The 16,513-nt window shown below is 38.2% G+C and overlaps 1 protein-coding gene across 1 annotated transcript in view; it reads left to right on the forward strand.

Annotated features, from left to right (window-relative positions):
* LOC114885066 (lymphoid-restricted membrane protein) overlaps positions 1-16,513 on the forward strand; it is a 43,457-nt gene that overhangs the window by 15,642 nt on the left and 11,302 nt on the right. The window contains exons 7-16 of the mRNA XM_029204383.1: positions 1,996-2,113; positions 4,146-4,196; positions 6,333-6,410; positions 8,619-8,675; positions 9,962-10,021; positions 10,126-10,190; positions 11,394-11,493; positions 13,446-13,580; positions 14,333-14,443; positions 15,463-15,626. Of these exons, the coding sequence (XP_029060216.1) occupies positions 1,996-2,113; positions 4,146-4,196; positions 6,333-6,410; positions 8,619-8,675; positions 9,962-10,021; positions 10,126-10,190; positions 11,394-11,493; positions 13,446-13,580; positions 14,333-14,443; positions 15,463-15,626 (939 nt within the window). The remainder of the gene's footprint in view (positions 1-1,995; positions 2,114-4,145; positions 4,197-6,332; positions 6,411-8,618; positions 8,676-9,961; positions 10,022-10,125; positions 10,191-11,393; positions 11,494-13,445; positions 13,581-14,332; positions 14,444-15,462; positions 15,627-16,513) is intronic.

Genomic DNA, 16,513 nt, shown 5'->3' on the forward strand with positions numbered 1-16,513 from the left:
AGAGGCCTGCATACCGCAAAAAAAAAAAAAAAAAAAATATATATATATATATGCTAACCTCAAGCTCTCTCCATTCCATAATTGGCTTATTTATTATTTATTTGAAATATAATAATTCAAAGTTTCTTTAAAAAAGCAAACAAAGTATGCTTTGGGTGAATGTGCCAGACAGGGCTTTTGGTTGCAAGCACTAGAAGCTGACTCTGGTTAAGTTAAGCAGTGAAGACATGTCTTGAAGGGAATTGGGTAACTTGCAGGATGGACAGAAAGGCTAGAGAATCTGGACGGACAGCGAGAATGCCAGTGTCTACAGAATTAAGCCTCCTCTTTTCTACCCCCACCCCCAATTCCCACCCCCACACACAATCCTTCAGGAAGAGCCTGTTTCCTGTCGGCACTTCCAGCCTATTTTTGATATTGGCTGTTGTCCCATCATGGTATAATTTGCCTTCTGTGTTAATGTGTCCTCGTTAATGGGAGGAACCGTGTCTTATTTATCCTGGTTGCCCCAGCGCTTAGTAGAATGTCTGCCATAGAAGAGCAGTCCCTTCCTTCCAGTTGCCTGCAAACCAGAAATCTGTCTCCTTTTACTTCCTCAGACTTCACTTCTACATCAAATAGCAAGTCCTGTTAATTTACCCACTTTATCTCTCGCAGATAGATTTACTTCCTTCCATTCCCATAGCTGCCACTTAGTTCAGGTCAGCATCACCTTTCACCTGGGTCACTGCAGCAGCCTCCTGGTTAAGTTCCCCGCCTTTTCCAAAGCTTGTGCCACCCCAGCAGGCAGGTTCCTCCTAACTGCCAGTCTGACCACATCATGCCCCTGCTTTAACCACTTCAATGCATTCCTTTCGCACTCAGGGTAAAATCCGAAGTCCTTCATCTGGTTTGCAAACCCCTTCACGATGGGGCCTCTGATGCCTTGTCTCTACCTCCCATTTTCCCCTCTATGCTCCGGCAATATCGGACTGCTTGCAGTCCCTCAATGAGCTTCTGTTCTGTCCCCTCTATCCCCCTCTGTCCCCCTCCCCTTCCTCCTCATTAGCTGAGCTATCTTCCTTTTATAGTGTCTACAGAACTTGGGTTCACTCCAGCCTTGGTTCTTATTATACTGTAATAGCAGTTATGATTGTCTGTTTACCTTACTAGACTATAAATTCCAGGAGGGCAGAGTTCTTATGATTGGGTTCATCTTTATCTTATTCAATGCCTATTAGAATGAATGGCATGGAGTCGGAGCTCAATAAATATTGGTTGAATGATCAATGTAATTTCTTAGTATGGAAAAAATTATACCTTCTTCAAGACCCTGCTCAGAAAACAGTCTATAATCTTTTGTGAGTACAAATAGGTAATTCCATGATATAGATTACCATAATACATTTAATAGGTTTTCCCTTGTTGGACATTTCGTTTCTTTCCAATGCTTTGTTATTGTAAACAATGTTGCAGTAAACCTTTTAAATAAAATATATCATATACAGACTATCTGTAACTACTTGTTTGTTTAGTTGTCATCTCCTTCACTAGTATGTAACCTCTCTGAGGTTACACCATGTCTCTTTTGTCCAACATCATGGGTCCTCTTGCAAGGTACAGCCCCTGATCATGATATTATTCAATAACTGTTTGTGGGATTGCATTAACTACTATTACATCTTATTAGTAGAAGGAAAGAACCGTGTGATTCAGCCAGCGATGGATTTCAAAGGGAGCCTCCAAATCTCTATCTTCAGGAATATGTTTGTTTCCTTCTATCCTTTTCCCCCCACCATGCTCCACCCAAATCCCTTCCTTTTCCAAGGACTGTGGAAGATCTTGTGTAAGTTTTTTTTGTTTGTTTTTGTTTTTTTTTTTTTTACTGTTGTTGGCATCTGGTTTGAGTTTTCAGTGGTTTTCAACTTGGGTTTAAAAATAGTCCGTGGCTTTACTTAGTATCTTTGACGGTTATATTTGAGGTTTTGCTCATTGCCTTCTCTCCCCACCCCACAGTGCCCACCAGGCTATTATGAGAACAAATCTGTTAAGAGAAGAACTGGAGGAACTGAAAATTAGTATGAACGCTTCAGAAGAGCAGAAGACCATGATTGTAGCCCAGAGCAAACAATTAGTAAGTCATCCAAGTACTTTGAAATGGAACTATATTAATAGTTTATATAACTAAAATCCAAGAGGGTTTATTTGGAAACAAAAATCAGAAATCAGTAGACTGATGAATGAATTGGTAACACCTTAGAAAAGTAAAGGCAGGTAAGATAAAAAACTGTGCTTTCCTTTTCAACCAGGATTAAAATTCTTTACAAATTAGTCATATTTGCAATGATTTGTGAAGATCTAGAATGCCTTCTGAAGTTAATAGGCCAATTCATAAATATCTGACACTAAAAACCACTTACATTTTCCAAAAAAATTTTCTCTCTCAAACTTTCACCTTTTTCTCAGGTTTTATTTTTGTTTTTTAAATCCATTTTCTCAGCGCGTACAGATTAGTAATTAGTTCCATTAATCAGTCCTTATGCTAAAGAAGCACAGGCTTGTAATTTTTAGAGCAAAACATTATTTAGACTAAACTTTAATTCAACTACCAGAGAAGTAATTCTTTTTATTGGGAATGTTAAACTATTATCTAGAGCTTTAGTAATAATCTTCAAAATCCTTCCATCAGTATTTGCACATTGCTAACCATGGTGGGGGGGGCAGCTGAAAGTCATTCAGACTAATTTATTTTTAGGTCTAAGTCATCAGAAGACTTGGATTCCAGGCCTGTGTCTTTCACTCGTGACTTCCTACAACCAATACAACTTGGCTTAGCTTTTGCCTCAACAGTAAAATTTGGGGACTGGACTCATTGAGTGTCAGGTGACTGCAAGTCTCTGTGAATGCATTACAGCAAAGACTCATTCTGGGACCACTGAGAAGCTTCTATGTGGAAGCCATGTAGAGCAATGATCAAGAGCCCACCCTTGGGTGTCAGGCAGTGGGCATCCAAGTCCCGACCCTGAGGGCTATCTAACTTTAGGCAAACCACATAACGTCTTTAAGCCTCAGAGTTCCCCTGTGCAAAGTGGACATGGCAATACTGCCTACTTTAAGGCTGAGAGGATTAAATGAGTTAATACATGTAAAGCAGTAATGTCCTCTTTCCTCCTGGGGCTAGATGTTAGCTGCTACTAAAGTGCAGAGTCCCAGATATACAGTCCTAATCCTTTGCACTTTTACAATTCAATGTTTTATAATTTCAAAAGAATTTTTAATGTTTCCTCTCATTGGTCCTCACAGAGATTCTGTGAGGTAGAAACAGAAGCTGCTATTCTTTTAATATATATAGTTTTTGCTATTCTTCATTTAAAAAAATTAATAGAGTTATAGCTAAAGTTTAGAAATGTTTTGATTATTCAAAGTCCATTGTCTAATGAATGGTAGAGTGAGAACTGAACTCAGGTCTTCTGATTCCAACTATGTTCCTATGTTCCTTCGTTCTTGTACCAATGACATCCTAGCCTGAGATGGCCTCCCTTTTATTTTTATGTTATAAAGGTAGTACCTGTTCACTCTGTAAAAATAAGAAAATATATATTAGCAAAGAAAAAATAAAATCCCACAAAATCTTTACCCTACCCTATCCACAAGATTTACTGTTAACATTTTGGTGTATATCCTGTCCTGGAATATGTTTTCTTCTGATGGTTCTGAATTTAGGGCTCCTAATTATAAAATGATTTTTGATGTTCCTATGTTCTGGTAATGTTGAATCTGAGAATAGCCACAGCTTCAAATAGAAAGCTAGTACTCTTTGATTTCAAGGTGCCGTTTAAATAGATGAGTTCACACTATGTGTCATAAGCAGATGGCGGTAAAGTAGCAGGGAAAAATACCACGCTGTTTTCTTTTGTTTTTCGTCTTTCCTTTCCTGTCATAGTTAGATTGAGTCAAGAAGAGTGACTTTTCACTGATCCCAAGAAACCGAAGCCAAAGGCTTAACCCCGTATTGAGAATATTTTAGGCTAGGATTATTTGTGATATGTCAATGTCATATTTAAGGTTGATAAAAAGAAAAAATGTTGATAGCCCTGGAAGTAAATATTTGGTATTTTCATAAACTTCTCAAATACTTTTAAATTATTTTTCTCTTAATAAATCAGGAGGCAGAAAACCGGGCTCTGATTCTTAAGATTCGGATTCTCCAAGAAGAGGTATGTTGAAATTGTTAAAAGGGCACAGATAAGCATATGGAAATCATACAATCATGGGTGCTGACCCTGGGTTAAATATAAATCATGTGAATTTCAGGCTCCTGTGGACCAAATACCAGGTTGCTTTGTCAAATGATAAGTGAGGAAGAGTAGACAGGGTTTTCCTGTCTGGGCAGAAGTATGTTATACCTTTGTAATCATCCATGGTAGAAATGGGATGTAAGAAATTCAGAGTTAAGATGAAATGAAATTAACTCATCTAAAAAATATACAAATCAAGAAGGAAAGTATAGACATTATCTAATAATTTTCTATTATTATTCCATGAAACTAGATGGGAAAGGTCTTTGAGTCTAAGACCCGGATCTTAAATTCACTGACAGTCTAACCTTGGAAAAGCCATTTACCTTTTGAGGGATTAATAATACCCATTCCCTACAGTTATTTTAAAGATTAAGATAATGCGTGTGAAACCATTTGGTTAACCGTAATATACCTCATATATATTAGGAAATACTAGTAAAATCGCTAAAAAAAAGAAAAATTCTATGCAATATATATTTTTAAGCAACAGAATTAAAACATTGAAAGAACAGGTAGCAAAGCTACCAGAAACTTACTATTTTGGAGGAAAATTCTCTATAGGTACCTTTTGAAAGTTAATCATTATGTACGGTTTTTTGTTTGGGTTTTATATAAGTTTATTAGATGTATTTATTAAGCTGTGGTGAACAGTCTGATGAGTTTTCCAATTTATGGCCCAAGTGGACATTAAAAAAATTCATAGGAAAGGAACAACTAAAGATTGGAAAGAAACTCTATGTTAGATTCAGACATGTTACAGCTACAAGACCAGGTTTCCATGAAACTAATGCTTTACAGTTAAGCTCCCAATGTAAGATATTTTTGTCCTCATATTTAAGATGATTGACTAGCATCAAAGAATTGTACTATACCAATTTAGAATTGAGATAGAAAGAAGGAGACTTAGAACCCTTCATCATGAGATAGCATTACAATTATTGATTTACATTAGAAAAGGCTTATAGATGTCACTAAGAATCCTTTAGGAAGTAAAAATCTGATGCAATGTGAAGAGTAATGGCACAATGGTTCGGGTAATTATTCACTTACATTTATTCGTTTGTTTATTATACACACATTCATCGGGAGATAGACTCTATTCTAGGTGTTAAGGATACAGACTTAAACAAAATAGCCCATGTGAAACTAGCATGTTAGATGGTGATTAGTGCCACAGAGAAAAGAAGAGCAGAAAACAGAGTTGTGGGGAGTGCAATTTAAACTAGGGTGGTTAGGAAAAGTAGAACTGTGAAGTGAATTATTTGGTTAAAAACTAGAGGTTAAAAACTAGGAGGTTCGGGCTTCCCTGGTGAAGCAGTGGTTGAGAGTCTGCCTGCCGATGCAGGGGACACGGGTTCGTGCCCCGGTCCGGGAAGATCCCACATGCCGCGGAGCGGCTGGGCGCGTGAGCCATGGCCGCTGAGCCTTGGCGTCCGGAGCCTGTGCTCCGCAACGGGAGAGGCCACAACAGCGAGAGGCCCGCGTACCGCAAAAAAAAAAAAAAAAAAAGAAAAAAGAAAATACTAAGAAGTAGGGGAGAGCCAAGGGAATTGGAGGGGTGTGGAAGAGAGAGATTGTAACGATTGACCATGGAAGAATTTAAGCTGAGTCAAGAGGGAATGGAGCTCATGGGAAGGTGGAAGGATAATGAGAACGTAGTAGGATCAATGGATTGTAGGCTCCAGTGGGGATTGAAGGTTTGCTGATGCACGAAGAAGTAACCTGGAAAGACAAGAAATGGTGGCTGAAGAGTGAGATGTTGCAATTAAGATAATGGAGGGATCCCAGTTGCTGGTAATGACAGCTTTGAAGGTGTGACTAGGGAGTGAGTGCTCGAGGTGAAATGGAAAATAAGAAGGGATTGCTGGGAGTATTCCTGGATGATCACGTTAAAAGGATTGTGTTATTTTTGGACAAAGTCTAAAGTTTTGTCCCTTAATTTAAAATGGATTACAATGTCAATGATGAAAATACTACTTCCTAAAAAACACTTTGTGATTTCCTTTTATTTTTTTGGTCTGAATCTAAGAATACTATCTTATTTTACATTAGAATGCTAAGAACATTATGGATATATATAAATTGGAAAAGAAGATTGAGGAATTGTCTAAAACTGAGAAACACCATCAAGTAAGCACTTCTCAAATACTGGTAAAATATTTTCTTTCATCAAACTAGTATTACTTTTTGAAGGTGTATATGACTCATTGACACAATAACCTTTCGTTATCAATTTTGAAATTTGTACTGCTCTAGATATGAGTTATATAAAAGGCAGTTTTTGTTTTCTCAATGTAGCAGCTTTACTGATATATAATACACATGCCATTAAATTCACCCACTTAAAGTATATGAGTCAGTGGTTTTTAGTATATTCAGAATTATGCAACCATCACCAAAACCAATTTTAAAATACTTTTATCATCCAAAAATAAATCCCTTTAGCAGTCATTCGCCATTCCTCCCCAACCCCAGACAACCACTAGTCTGCTTTCTATCTCCATGGATTTACCGATTCTGGACATTTCATATAAATGGAGTCGTATACATTAGATGGTCTTTTGTGATTGGCTTCTTTCACTGAACATAATGTTTTCAAAGTTCACTCATGTAGGAGCGTATATCATTACTTCATTTCCTTTTATGGCTGAATAATATTCCACTGTTTGGAAACAGCACATTTTGTTTATCCATTCATCGGTTGCTGGACATTTGGACTGTTCCTGCTTTTTTACTGTTATGAGTAATGCTGCTATGAATATTTGTGCACAAGTTTTTGTGTGGACATATATTTTAATTTCTCTTGAGTATATACCTAGGAGTGGAATTACTGTATCATATGATAACTCTATGTTTAACGTTTTGAGGAGCTGCCAGACTTTTCCCAAAATGACCGCGCTATTTTACATTTCCACCAGCTGTGTATGAGGGTTCAAATTTCTCCACATCCTTGCCACCCCTTGTTATTATTTATACTTTTTATTAGAGTGACAATCTCTAATTTAACAGTATCTGATTTTGCAAATCCCTAAGTTAGGGAAGATTTCAGCTATTGTACCTTCTTAATGCAGAAAATGAGGAGAGATGGGGGAAAAAATCTATCTTGATTTTTAAATTCAATTCTATTGCCTTAAGGAATGATATCTTACAAAAATGATTTTTATCTATATTACATCTAGAAAGTCTATATTTTGTGCATTTTTGTTTTATCTGCAATACATTATTATCAGGAAACAGAAGACAACTGTCATTAAATTCAAGAATTTGTGTCATGCTTATTCTCATCTCTAATGGCCTATTTGAACAATATTTTTGTTGTAGTATGTGTTTGAAATGATGATGTACTTAAATTTCATATCTATATGAGAAATTCTCAATTTTCTTAGCAGACACCCCAATTCCAGGTGGGTATGTACATATACATATATTATAGCAGTTATAATTTAGACATTAAAATTGATTTTATTCTAGGAATGACTGTTTTGGAAAACACAACTGTCATAAACTAGCGAAAAGAACCAGAAGACACGGATTCAAATCCTGTCTTCTCGACTTAAAAGCTTTGTAACCACAAGCAAGTAGTTAACTTCTCTAAATCTCAGTTTTCTCATCTATTAAATGGATACGATAGTTTCTACCTCATCCACAAGCTTGTTGGAACTCAGATGAGATGATTATGTGAAGATGCCTTTAGAACTATAAAGGGATATCAAATATATATAAGGATGATGATTCTACTTCGGACTATGCTGATTATTTTTCCAGGTTTTCCATTCAATCAATACACATTTTAATCAATTACATCCTATTTAGAAGCCTACGCCAACAAGCTTGCTTTTGGTTTGAATAAACTGATAGATCCTTAATATTCACTTTGCTACAAGAAATCTTGAACATTTTTAAACTATGTTTTTAAAAGAGGAAGAGCTTTCTATATGTCCATATGGACTCTGTTCGTGTCCTATCTAGATTTTTAATTTCATCAAGAAAATGAAGACTCTCTCTGTCCTCTTATTATATGAAGTGTGAAATAGTGGGAAGAGCCCTTGGCTGGAGTTGGTGACTCAGATTCTAGTCTCCATTCTGTCACTTACTGGGTGTGACTCTGGGCAAGTCTCTGGGTAGTGCTGAGGTTCGATTTCCTTCCTGGTAGAGCAAGGGCAATGACCCTGACCTCAAGGGTTGTTGTGAGGCTAACGTGAATGTTCTTTATAAAGTGAAAAACACATGCACGTTAAAGGTGCCAAAGAAACATGTCTCCCTATTGGATGATTTTGTGGCCCTGTCCTTTACCAAAGCAATGTCCCAATGGCCTTTCCTAAATGTGTTTCTTTTCAGATGCAGTTACACACATATGAGAACACTTTGCTTAATAAAGATGCAAGTTTGCAGAAGGTTGGTTCTGTCTCTTCACATGAGGGCCTGTGGGATTCATTAGCTCTCTCCAAGTCATAAAGGAAGGAGATGGTCATTTGTGTAACTTACCCCTGTTAACATATCTGATTCTAATATTCTGTCACAAGACATTTCTTTATTTGTAAGAACAAAAATATTCTTCTGAGTGAAGAATACTGACTTCTCCATCTGGGATGTTTTAACGTATCCTCTGTAAATTCTGGTGATGTTCATCCCTTTATTCAACAAATACTAGTGTGCCAATCTGCCAGTCATTGGCTAGATAGTGGTGATGCAATTTTAATTCATAACAACACAAATGAGTGTGCAGTCAGTCATTTTAGGGAAAAAGAAGAATATATCCTCAGTTATTTTCTACCTAGTTTGATTGATTGATTTGATAGATAGATATTATTCTATTTATCTTTGTGTCCTGTGATTATAGCCTATCTGGTAACTAAGTTTGCCGGCTACCAAGATGCTGGTTATGGTGGCTTTAAGAGACCCAGGAAGGATACACACTGAGTTAATAAACTTCCACATTCCAAGACAGGAGAGTGAAGAAAGAGCAGTATTTCACTTCTTTTCCTTCCCCTGCAGTTTATGGGGTTTCAAAGGAGTCATTCACAGCTTGTGGACATTGACCAGGATACTGAATATTGTACCAACGGTATCACCTCATCGTGGGTGCTCTCACTCCCCATGTAGTGCCGTGGGGTGGTGGTGGTTGCTCACTTCCTCTGTAACTCTGGTCTTTCCACCATTTTGCACTCCTGCCCAGCACTCATAATGCACTTTTCATGCTCCAGGCACCATGCTAGTCATGGGATAGAACTATAGGTCAGACACTGACTGTACCCTCTGGTCTTGCAGTACGAAACTGTGGTTTTAACAGAGATATGGTTTGAACTGGATAAAATTGGATGCCTTAATAATTCATTAGTCATTCTGCAGGTAAAAAACTGTTTTCTTTCTTAAATGTACCATAGTAATATAATTCTGACTTGGACTTAAGAATTACCTTGCAGGGTATGATTCCACTGGACAGGCAAAGACAGAACATAATTAACACCAGTCAGATACAGCTGCCTTGCTGTCCCATTCTCTTCTGCTTAGTTTTAATCACAAACACAGACTAGTTCAGTTTTCCAATCATGAGATTAGTAGACGGTCTCATCATCTTTGGGCATTTACAATTCTTCCGTGGCTCAGATTGACAGTCTAGTAAATACAATTTAGTGGACTCATACATTTATTTGCTATTAATTCTCTCTCCTACTTTTCAGAAGGATTTAAGTATAGAAGAACTTAAGTCAACCATCATAGAATACGAAAGCGTTATAGAGGTATACCATAATGATCTCACAGCTTGCAAGGTGGGGTTATTAAACGTAAATGTGAAGGTCCCACTAGAGTAACACGTGCGGCCTAATGTTGTATGTGATTCCAGAACTTACGAGGGGAGAAAAACAAACTGGCTCATGAGTTACAGCACTTGCAACAGGAACTCATCATGTAAGTACAGAGCACCCCTTCACCAGCCTTCTGTCATGTGCCCCCGCCCTACATTCTTCACCTACCGAGCTATGTGCAGTTCTTTGAATGTGCCACGTTCTTTTCTTCTGTACCTTTGTAAGTGATATTTTCTCTGCTTTTCTCCTAAGAGGACGAATTCCTTCACAAGTTTTGCATTACCCTGCCTTACCCTTCCTTGCTTTTCTGATACCTTGAGATTAAGTAATCCTTCTGAGTTCATGCATGGCACGTTGTTCTTACCTCTTTCCTAGCACCCACTACCTTATATTATAATCGTTTGTTTCTGATTATGTGTCACATGCTAGTCCAGGAGTCCATAGGTAACAAAAATGAGTACAGTCAGTGGGGTAAGTGCACATACTTACATTAGGGAAGTGACGATGAGGAAAGTGCATTATCCAGGTAAAGATGGGGGGTTATTCTGTTTAGCTCCAGATAATTGTTACATCAAGAATATATGGACCCAGTGTGGCCACATGTTCCCATTTTTTAAAGAAAAACCAGAAATCTAGATTTTTAGTGAAAATTTTAACAATTTTAACTATTGGCTCCAATTCTTAAGAAAAAGAAACTATAGCTTACCTGTTCGCAACCACCTGGAGTCACTAGTGTGTGCAGCTCCTGGAGGGCAGGGACTACCTCTTTCTATTTATTTATTTATTCATTCATTCATTCATTTATTTATTTATGGCTGTGTTGGGTCTTCATTGCTGCATGCAGGCTTTCTCTAGCTGCAGTGAGCAGGGGCTACTCTTTGTTGCCGTGCATGGGCTTCTCACTGCGATGGCTTCTCTTGTTGCGGAGCACGGGCTCTAGGTGCGCAGGCTTCAGTAGTTGTGACACGTGGGCTCAGTAGTTGTGGCTTGCAGGCTCTAGAACGCAGACTCAGTAGTTGTGGTGCACGGACTTAGTTGCTCTGCGCATGTGGGATCTTCCCAGACCAGGGCTCGAACCCGTGTCCCCTGCATTGGCAGACGGATTCTTAACCACTGTGCCACCAGGGAAGTCCCAGGGACTACCTCTTATTCCCCTCTGTATTCTTAGGTACCTTATACAATCCTTGGCACACATGGGTGCTTACTGATTGTTTGGTGATAAATAAACCTTATTGTGGTGACTTAAAACATAATATTGGAGGCATACCTAACCAGACGACTACGTTTTTTCTTTTTTTTCCCCAAGGAATGGAATCCAGTTGAATGTCAGTGGAGAGCATAAGACTGTCAACTCTGAAGGAGAAAACTCTCTACATTGTGAACTCTTTCTTGCTCAGTCTGCGGAGGTAGGTGATTGTCATCAAATGGAAGGCTTTAAAAAATAATCACCACATGGGATAGCTTGCTATTAAGTGAAGTTCTGTAGCTTGCTGCAAAGCACTCATGACATTTTGAGGGAATCTGTCGATAGTTTATAGAACCTAAGTCTAAAGTCTCTTAGCCTGGAAGAACAGATCTTTTTCAAGTTATGGCTGAAAACTATAGTGAGACTCCAGCATGGGGTTGTGGAAATGTGTGTTCAGTGAATCTGGACTTTAGAAATCTTTATATTCTTTATATTTTTCAGGACAAACTACCTGCAGTGATCCCCAGCCTGGGGTCTGAAAGATAGCGGTAGAGATCCATGAACTATTTTTAGTATTTCTCCAAACCCCCAAAGTAAATGTATCTACCAAAAATAAAGATGCTCAGAAACAAGATGAAATTTCTTTGCATTAAGATGTAATTGTACCAACCCAAATTAATGACACTGATTATTATGTTCTGAACATAAATTAGCATTTTTATATGTTTTGGGTTAATTTTAAAATGGCAAAATGAATTATTGCTTTAAAATCTCCAGTTTGGGGCTTCCCTGGTGGCGCAGTGGTTGAGAGACTGCCTGCCGATGCAGGGGACACGGGGTCGTGCCCCGGTCCAGGAGGATCCCGCATGCCGCGGAGCGGCTAGGCCCGTGAGCCATGGCCGCTGGGCCTGCGCGTCCGGAGTCTGTGCTCCGCAACGGGAGAGGCCACAGCGGTGAGAGGCCCGCGTAACGCAAAAAAAAAAAAAAGAAGAAAAAAAAAATCTCCAGTTTGTACGTAGACCCATTTCTTTACACTAGGGGAGGAAACAGTCGAAAGCTTTCTTGTGGATGAAATGTTGGGACCCACCTCCCTACTATATTTTTACTCCTTTGTACTTTCCAGTTTTGTGCTTGTTACGTTAGGAAATGTTTTATTAGCAAATTGCTTTGTTTCGCTACTTTGATGGTCTTTCCATGTTGGATAGATGATGGATATGCCCAGAATGTCCTCCTGTTGACAGCTGTGATATGACCTTGAAAGGAGAGAATGTCCTTGGGGCAAATGCTGTTTGAATTTCTCCTGCCAAGGATGCAGGGCCACATATGCTGCCTTCACCTAAGGCCGTCTCAGGCAGCCTCGAACATTCTGCTGAGGGCTGTGCTTTCCTGACATTCTGTTTCAAATACTCATCATTTTTACTGTGTTTTTTGATACCAAGCCAAACTGCCAGACTGAATGAAGTGGTGGCAAATCTGCCACGGCAATGTGTTTTTATCCCCGGTCCTCCGAGATAATAATGATGCCAAGATGCCATCCTGTAAAGCTTTAGAGTTCTGAACAGGGGTTAAACAGCTGGCAGTGTTTTGGCTCTGAAGTTTATCCCACTAATGGATTAGGGAGTCTTTGCCTTCTAATTGGAATCTGGAATAAGAGCCCTATGACCTTCTTCCAACAGATAGCAAGAAGAAAGTTAACTTTGTTGTCATATATCTAAAATATGACAGGACATAGAGGCTTTGAGAGACGTATAAGAAATTTGCTTTGTGAAATATCATCTGAGAATATCTTCTGTGAGTGGAGGACAGACAAAAGAAACCAGTCTGTTTTCAATGGGATTTATTGCGTGCCCCCCAGCAGTTTTTTTTTGTGTGTGTGAATTTCTTTCCCTTCCCCTCTTTTCATAAAATTAGAGCCATAAAATATCACCTACATGTAAATGTTATCTATTGGATACGTGAATTTTCCTTAAGAATGAGTACATGTTAAGTTAAAGCCATCTAAGAGAGAAAATGAAAACAATTTTGGGGGGGATATTAGGAGGATTTCATAAGACTATTTAGAACTATTTGATGGGGATAATTACATTGACCCATGGGCATCATTTTCATAAAATAAAAATAATGTTCTTTATTAAGATGACAGAGTTGTGGACATTTTGGTAGTTGTTTCAGAACGATGAAACCAAGTGGCAGTGCAATTTAATCAGCTTGTCATCTCTGGACACAATGATGGACCAAGAAATGCTGCTGTTACTGAGAGCACTTGAACAAAAGGGAGTGGAGTTCACAGCTATGCTTCAGAAGCTGGTACTGTATAACATCTGCATACTGTGCTGTTTCACTGGCCAGGAACGTCTGCAGATAATTGGCCTACAGTCTGTTTGCTGAGCACAAGCATATCTGTGTGTTGGGACCCAAATTTATCCCACTACGGAATGAGAAGATTTTTCTCAAACCTTCCTGATGTGGATCTTCTAGTTCTGGGTCAATCAGGACTAATGAGTTGACCATTAGATATGGATTGCTTAAGCTTGCTTTTCCTACAGGTTAATCTTTGGTATCAAAGGGCTGAAGATGCAGTATCTGTTGGACAGTTTCCTTCTGGCTAATGGCTAGTACCTCTTTCTCCATTTAGATTTTTGACTGGAAACTCTAGATGGTCAGAAAAGACAGAGAACAACATTTTCATGTTGGTATTTCCAGTCCCTTTCACAGTACCTAGCATATTCTAGGTAGTATTTAGTTTGATGAATGAAAAAAATCCATGAAAATGCTTGTTTCCTTCTATTTGAGAGGGGAATGAAAATGGGTAGGTTTTATTCTGGAAAACAGTTCTATCCAATATATTCAGCATGTATAGGGCACCTGACGAGAGTTAGCATCTACACATGGCAACATCCTGGGATAAAGGAAAGCCACTGGGTGGCCTTAGATGACAAGAAACTCTCTGGTGGCTTCCTAAATTACCTGTATAAAACCTTGTCTAAATTACTTCTTCTTATATAATTGCATATGGCTTTCACTGAATTCCTGGTTGAAGATGTGGAACTCTTTTTCAGCATGAAGATGTTCCTGAAGTTGAAACACTCATTGATAGTTCTCTACAGTGGGTAACTAGGGCAACGAATCCAGAAATTACTGTGAAAGAAAAGTGGGAGAACAAGCTTACTGTAAGTGTTCTATATTTTGTGATTTTCCTGGTTTTTCTTGTACTTTCTTAACCCAGGTAATGCTTATTATACACAGTATCATTTCTAAGACTTTATTGTAGTGTTCTGCCATCTCATTCTGGCGATGTGCGTGGAGTGTGCATATATGGGTGACAGTAAGAGTGTGATGGTTACGATAAGTGTGTGTGAGTGTGAGGGTGACAAAAGAGACAGTGAGTGTGAGGATATGGGATATGCCTTGGAGAGGCAAAAGTGAATAAGCTGATTTAATTAAAAGTGTATTTTATTTGAATCCTTGTGAGGACTGGCTGGTCTAAGCTTGAATTTTTCCCATCAAAATTCTCTAACTTTGATAGAATGACTATTGTGCAAAAGGATCTTATTCCTGAGACTCTGGCAGTTTTATTATACCAGAAGTTAGCAGAATATCAAAAATGGAAACTTCTGAGGTAGCTAGTTCCAGTTTTGTTAGAAAGGAAGCATATAAAAAGAAATCTCTTTAATTTATCCATCACTTATTATCTCTGCTTCTTGACTGCCAGACGACTTCCTAACATCTCTCAGCCCCCTGAGTTAAGCTAAAGCATGACGTAAACTCTGAAAACTCTGGAATATTAATTTCAGCCCTTGCCAAACTTACCTTTCTAAAAAGGTTTTTAATATGTGTTTGAATATGGTAATCAACAAATACTGATTTTATTGCATTTCCTAGTCCCATTATATTCTAAAGCAATTGTGATTATTGATGAAATGGTCACGTATCTTAAGAAAAAGAAAGCAAAGCTCAATTTTAGGCACACTATGGGTACCTAATATGTACTTGTTAAATTGAGATAATCAACCCACAGGGTAATCAATCTGTAGGCAACTGCGAATTGGTATCTGTTCAATTAGAATTTTAGAGTCCAGTAACCGTGAATGCTATTGAGGTGGGAATGGCCACAGCATGTTATATTGCCTCTTATTTCCTTATATTTAACATTGGAACAGTGGAGTTTGTTTTGTGACTCTTCTTATAGGAATTCACATATATCAAGGAAGAGAAGCTAAATCTTTGTATATTAATGCTGAACAGCTTGAGAAACCACAAAGAATCCCTTGAGAAAGAGTTTGCCGAATTGATAGAGATTTTGAAGAGATTCAGGCTGGAATATTTTTATTTCAGAAAAGAATTTCTTCCCAGGTGATGATCCCTTATATATAAGAAACCCATGTTTTATATACATAGCATGTTTGTAATTGTGCCATGGCATTCAGTTTACCTTTTTCAGGTTGTATACCTTGATTTCAGGTGACACTTTTTCAGGGAAGACGTTTTGTCTGGCAATTTTGGATTGTGAAAGAGTATGAAATTGACTTATATATTCAAAATTGCAAGTCGTAAACTTGAAATCTATGGAAATCCAGATATTGAGTTATTTTTCCCTAGAGAAGGAGTTTGGAATCAGACTATAGAATTCTTTTAACCAGAAGGGGCCTTACAGATTATTTAGTAAAACCTCATAATTTTACAGAGGACTGGGGCAAAAGGATGTAAAGTGAATTGATCAAGACCTGAGAGTTATTCATGGAAAATCTATGAATAGCTCTGTTAATGGAAGGACTTGATGCTGGGACTGTTGACTCCTCTCCCATTGGGCTTTATGTTCCATCTCAGGGTACAATGCATTACATTGGGCCCTAGTCAATTAAATTTCAAGTGAAAGAAGTCATAGGGAATAGAAGACTCTAAATATAAAGTGACTTAAAATCTTATCCTTCCTCTCACCTTAATTCTTTTTTTTTTTAAGTACCTGTGTTTTATGTATGTGTGTATGTGTGTATGTATGTATGTATTTATGGCTGCACTGCACGGCTTGTGGGATCTTAGTTCCTTGGGATCTTAGTTCCCTGACCAGGGATTGAACCCTCGCCCTCAGTGAAAGCACGGAGTCCTAACCACTGGACTGCCAGGGAATTCCCCTTAATTATTATGTTTTCTGGGGAAAACTCTCGAAATTTGTACACTGTGTAAACCACATACTAAACAAGGACAGGGGTTAGATCTTTTGTTAACCACTATTTATATAG

This window comes from Monodon monoceros, unplaced genomic scaffold, assembly GCF_005190385.1.
Source record: "Monodon monoceros isolate NGI ecotype Baffin Bay Population unplaced genomic scaffold, NGI_Narwhal_1 Super_Scaffold_6, whole genome shotgun sequence".
NCBI classification, from domain to species: domain Eukaryota; kingdom Metazoa; phylum Chordata; class Mammalia; order Artiodactyla; family Monodontidae; genus Monodon; species Monodon monoceros.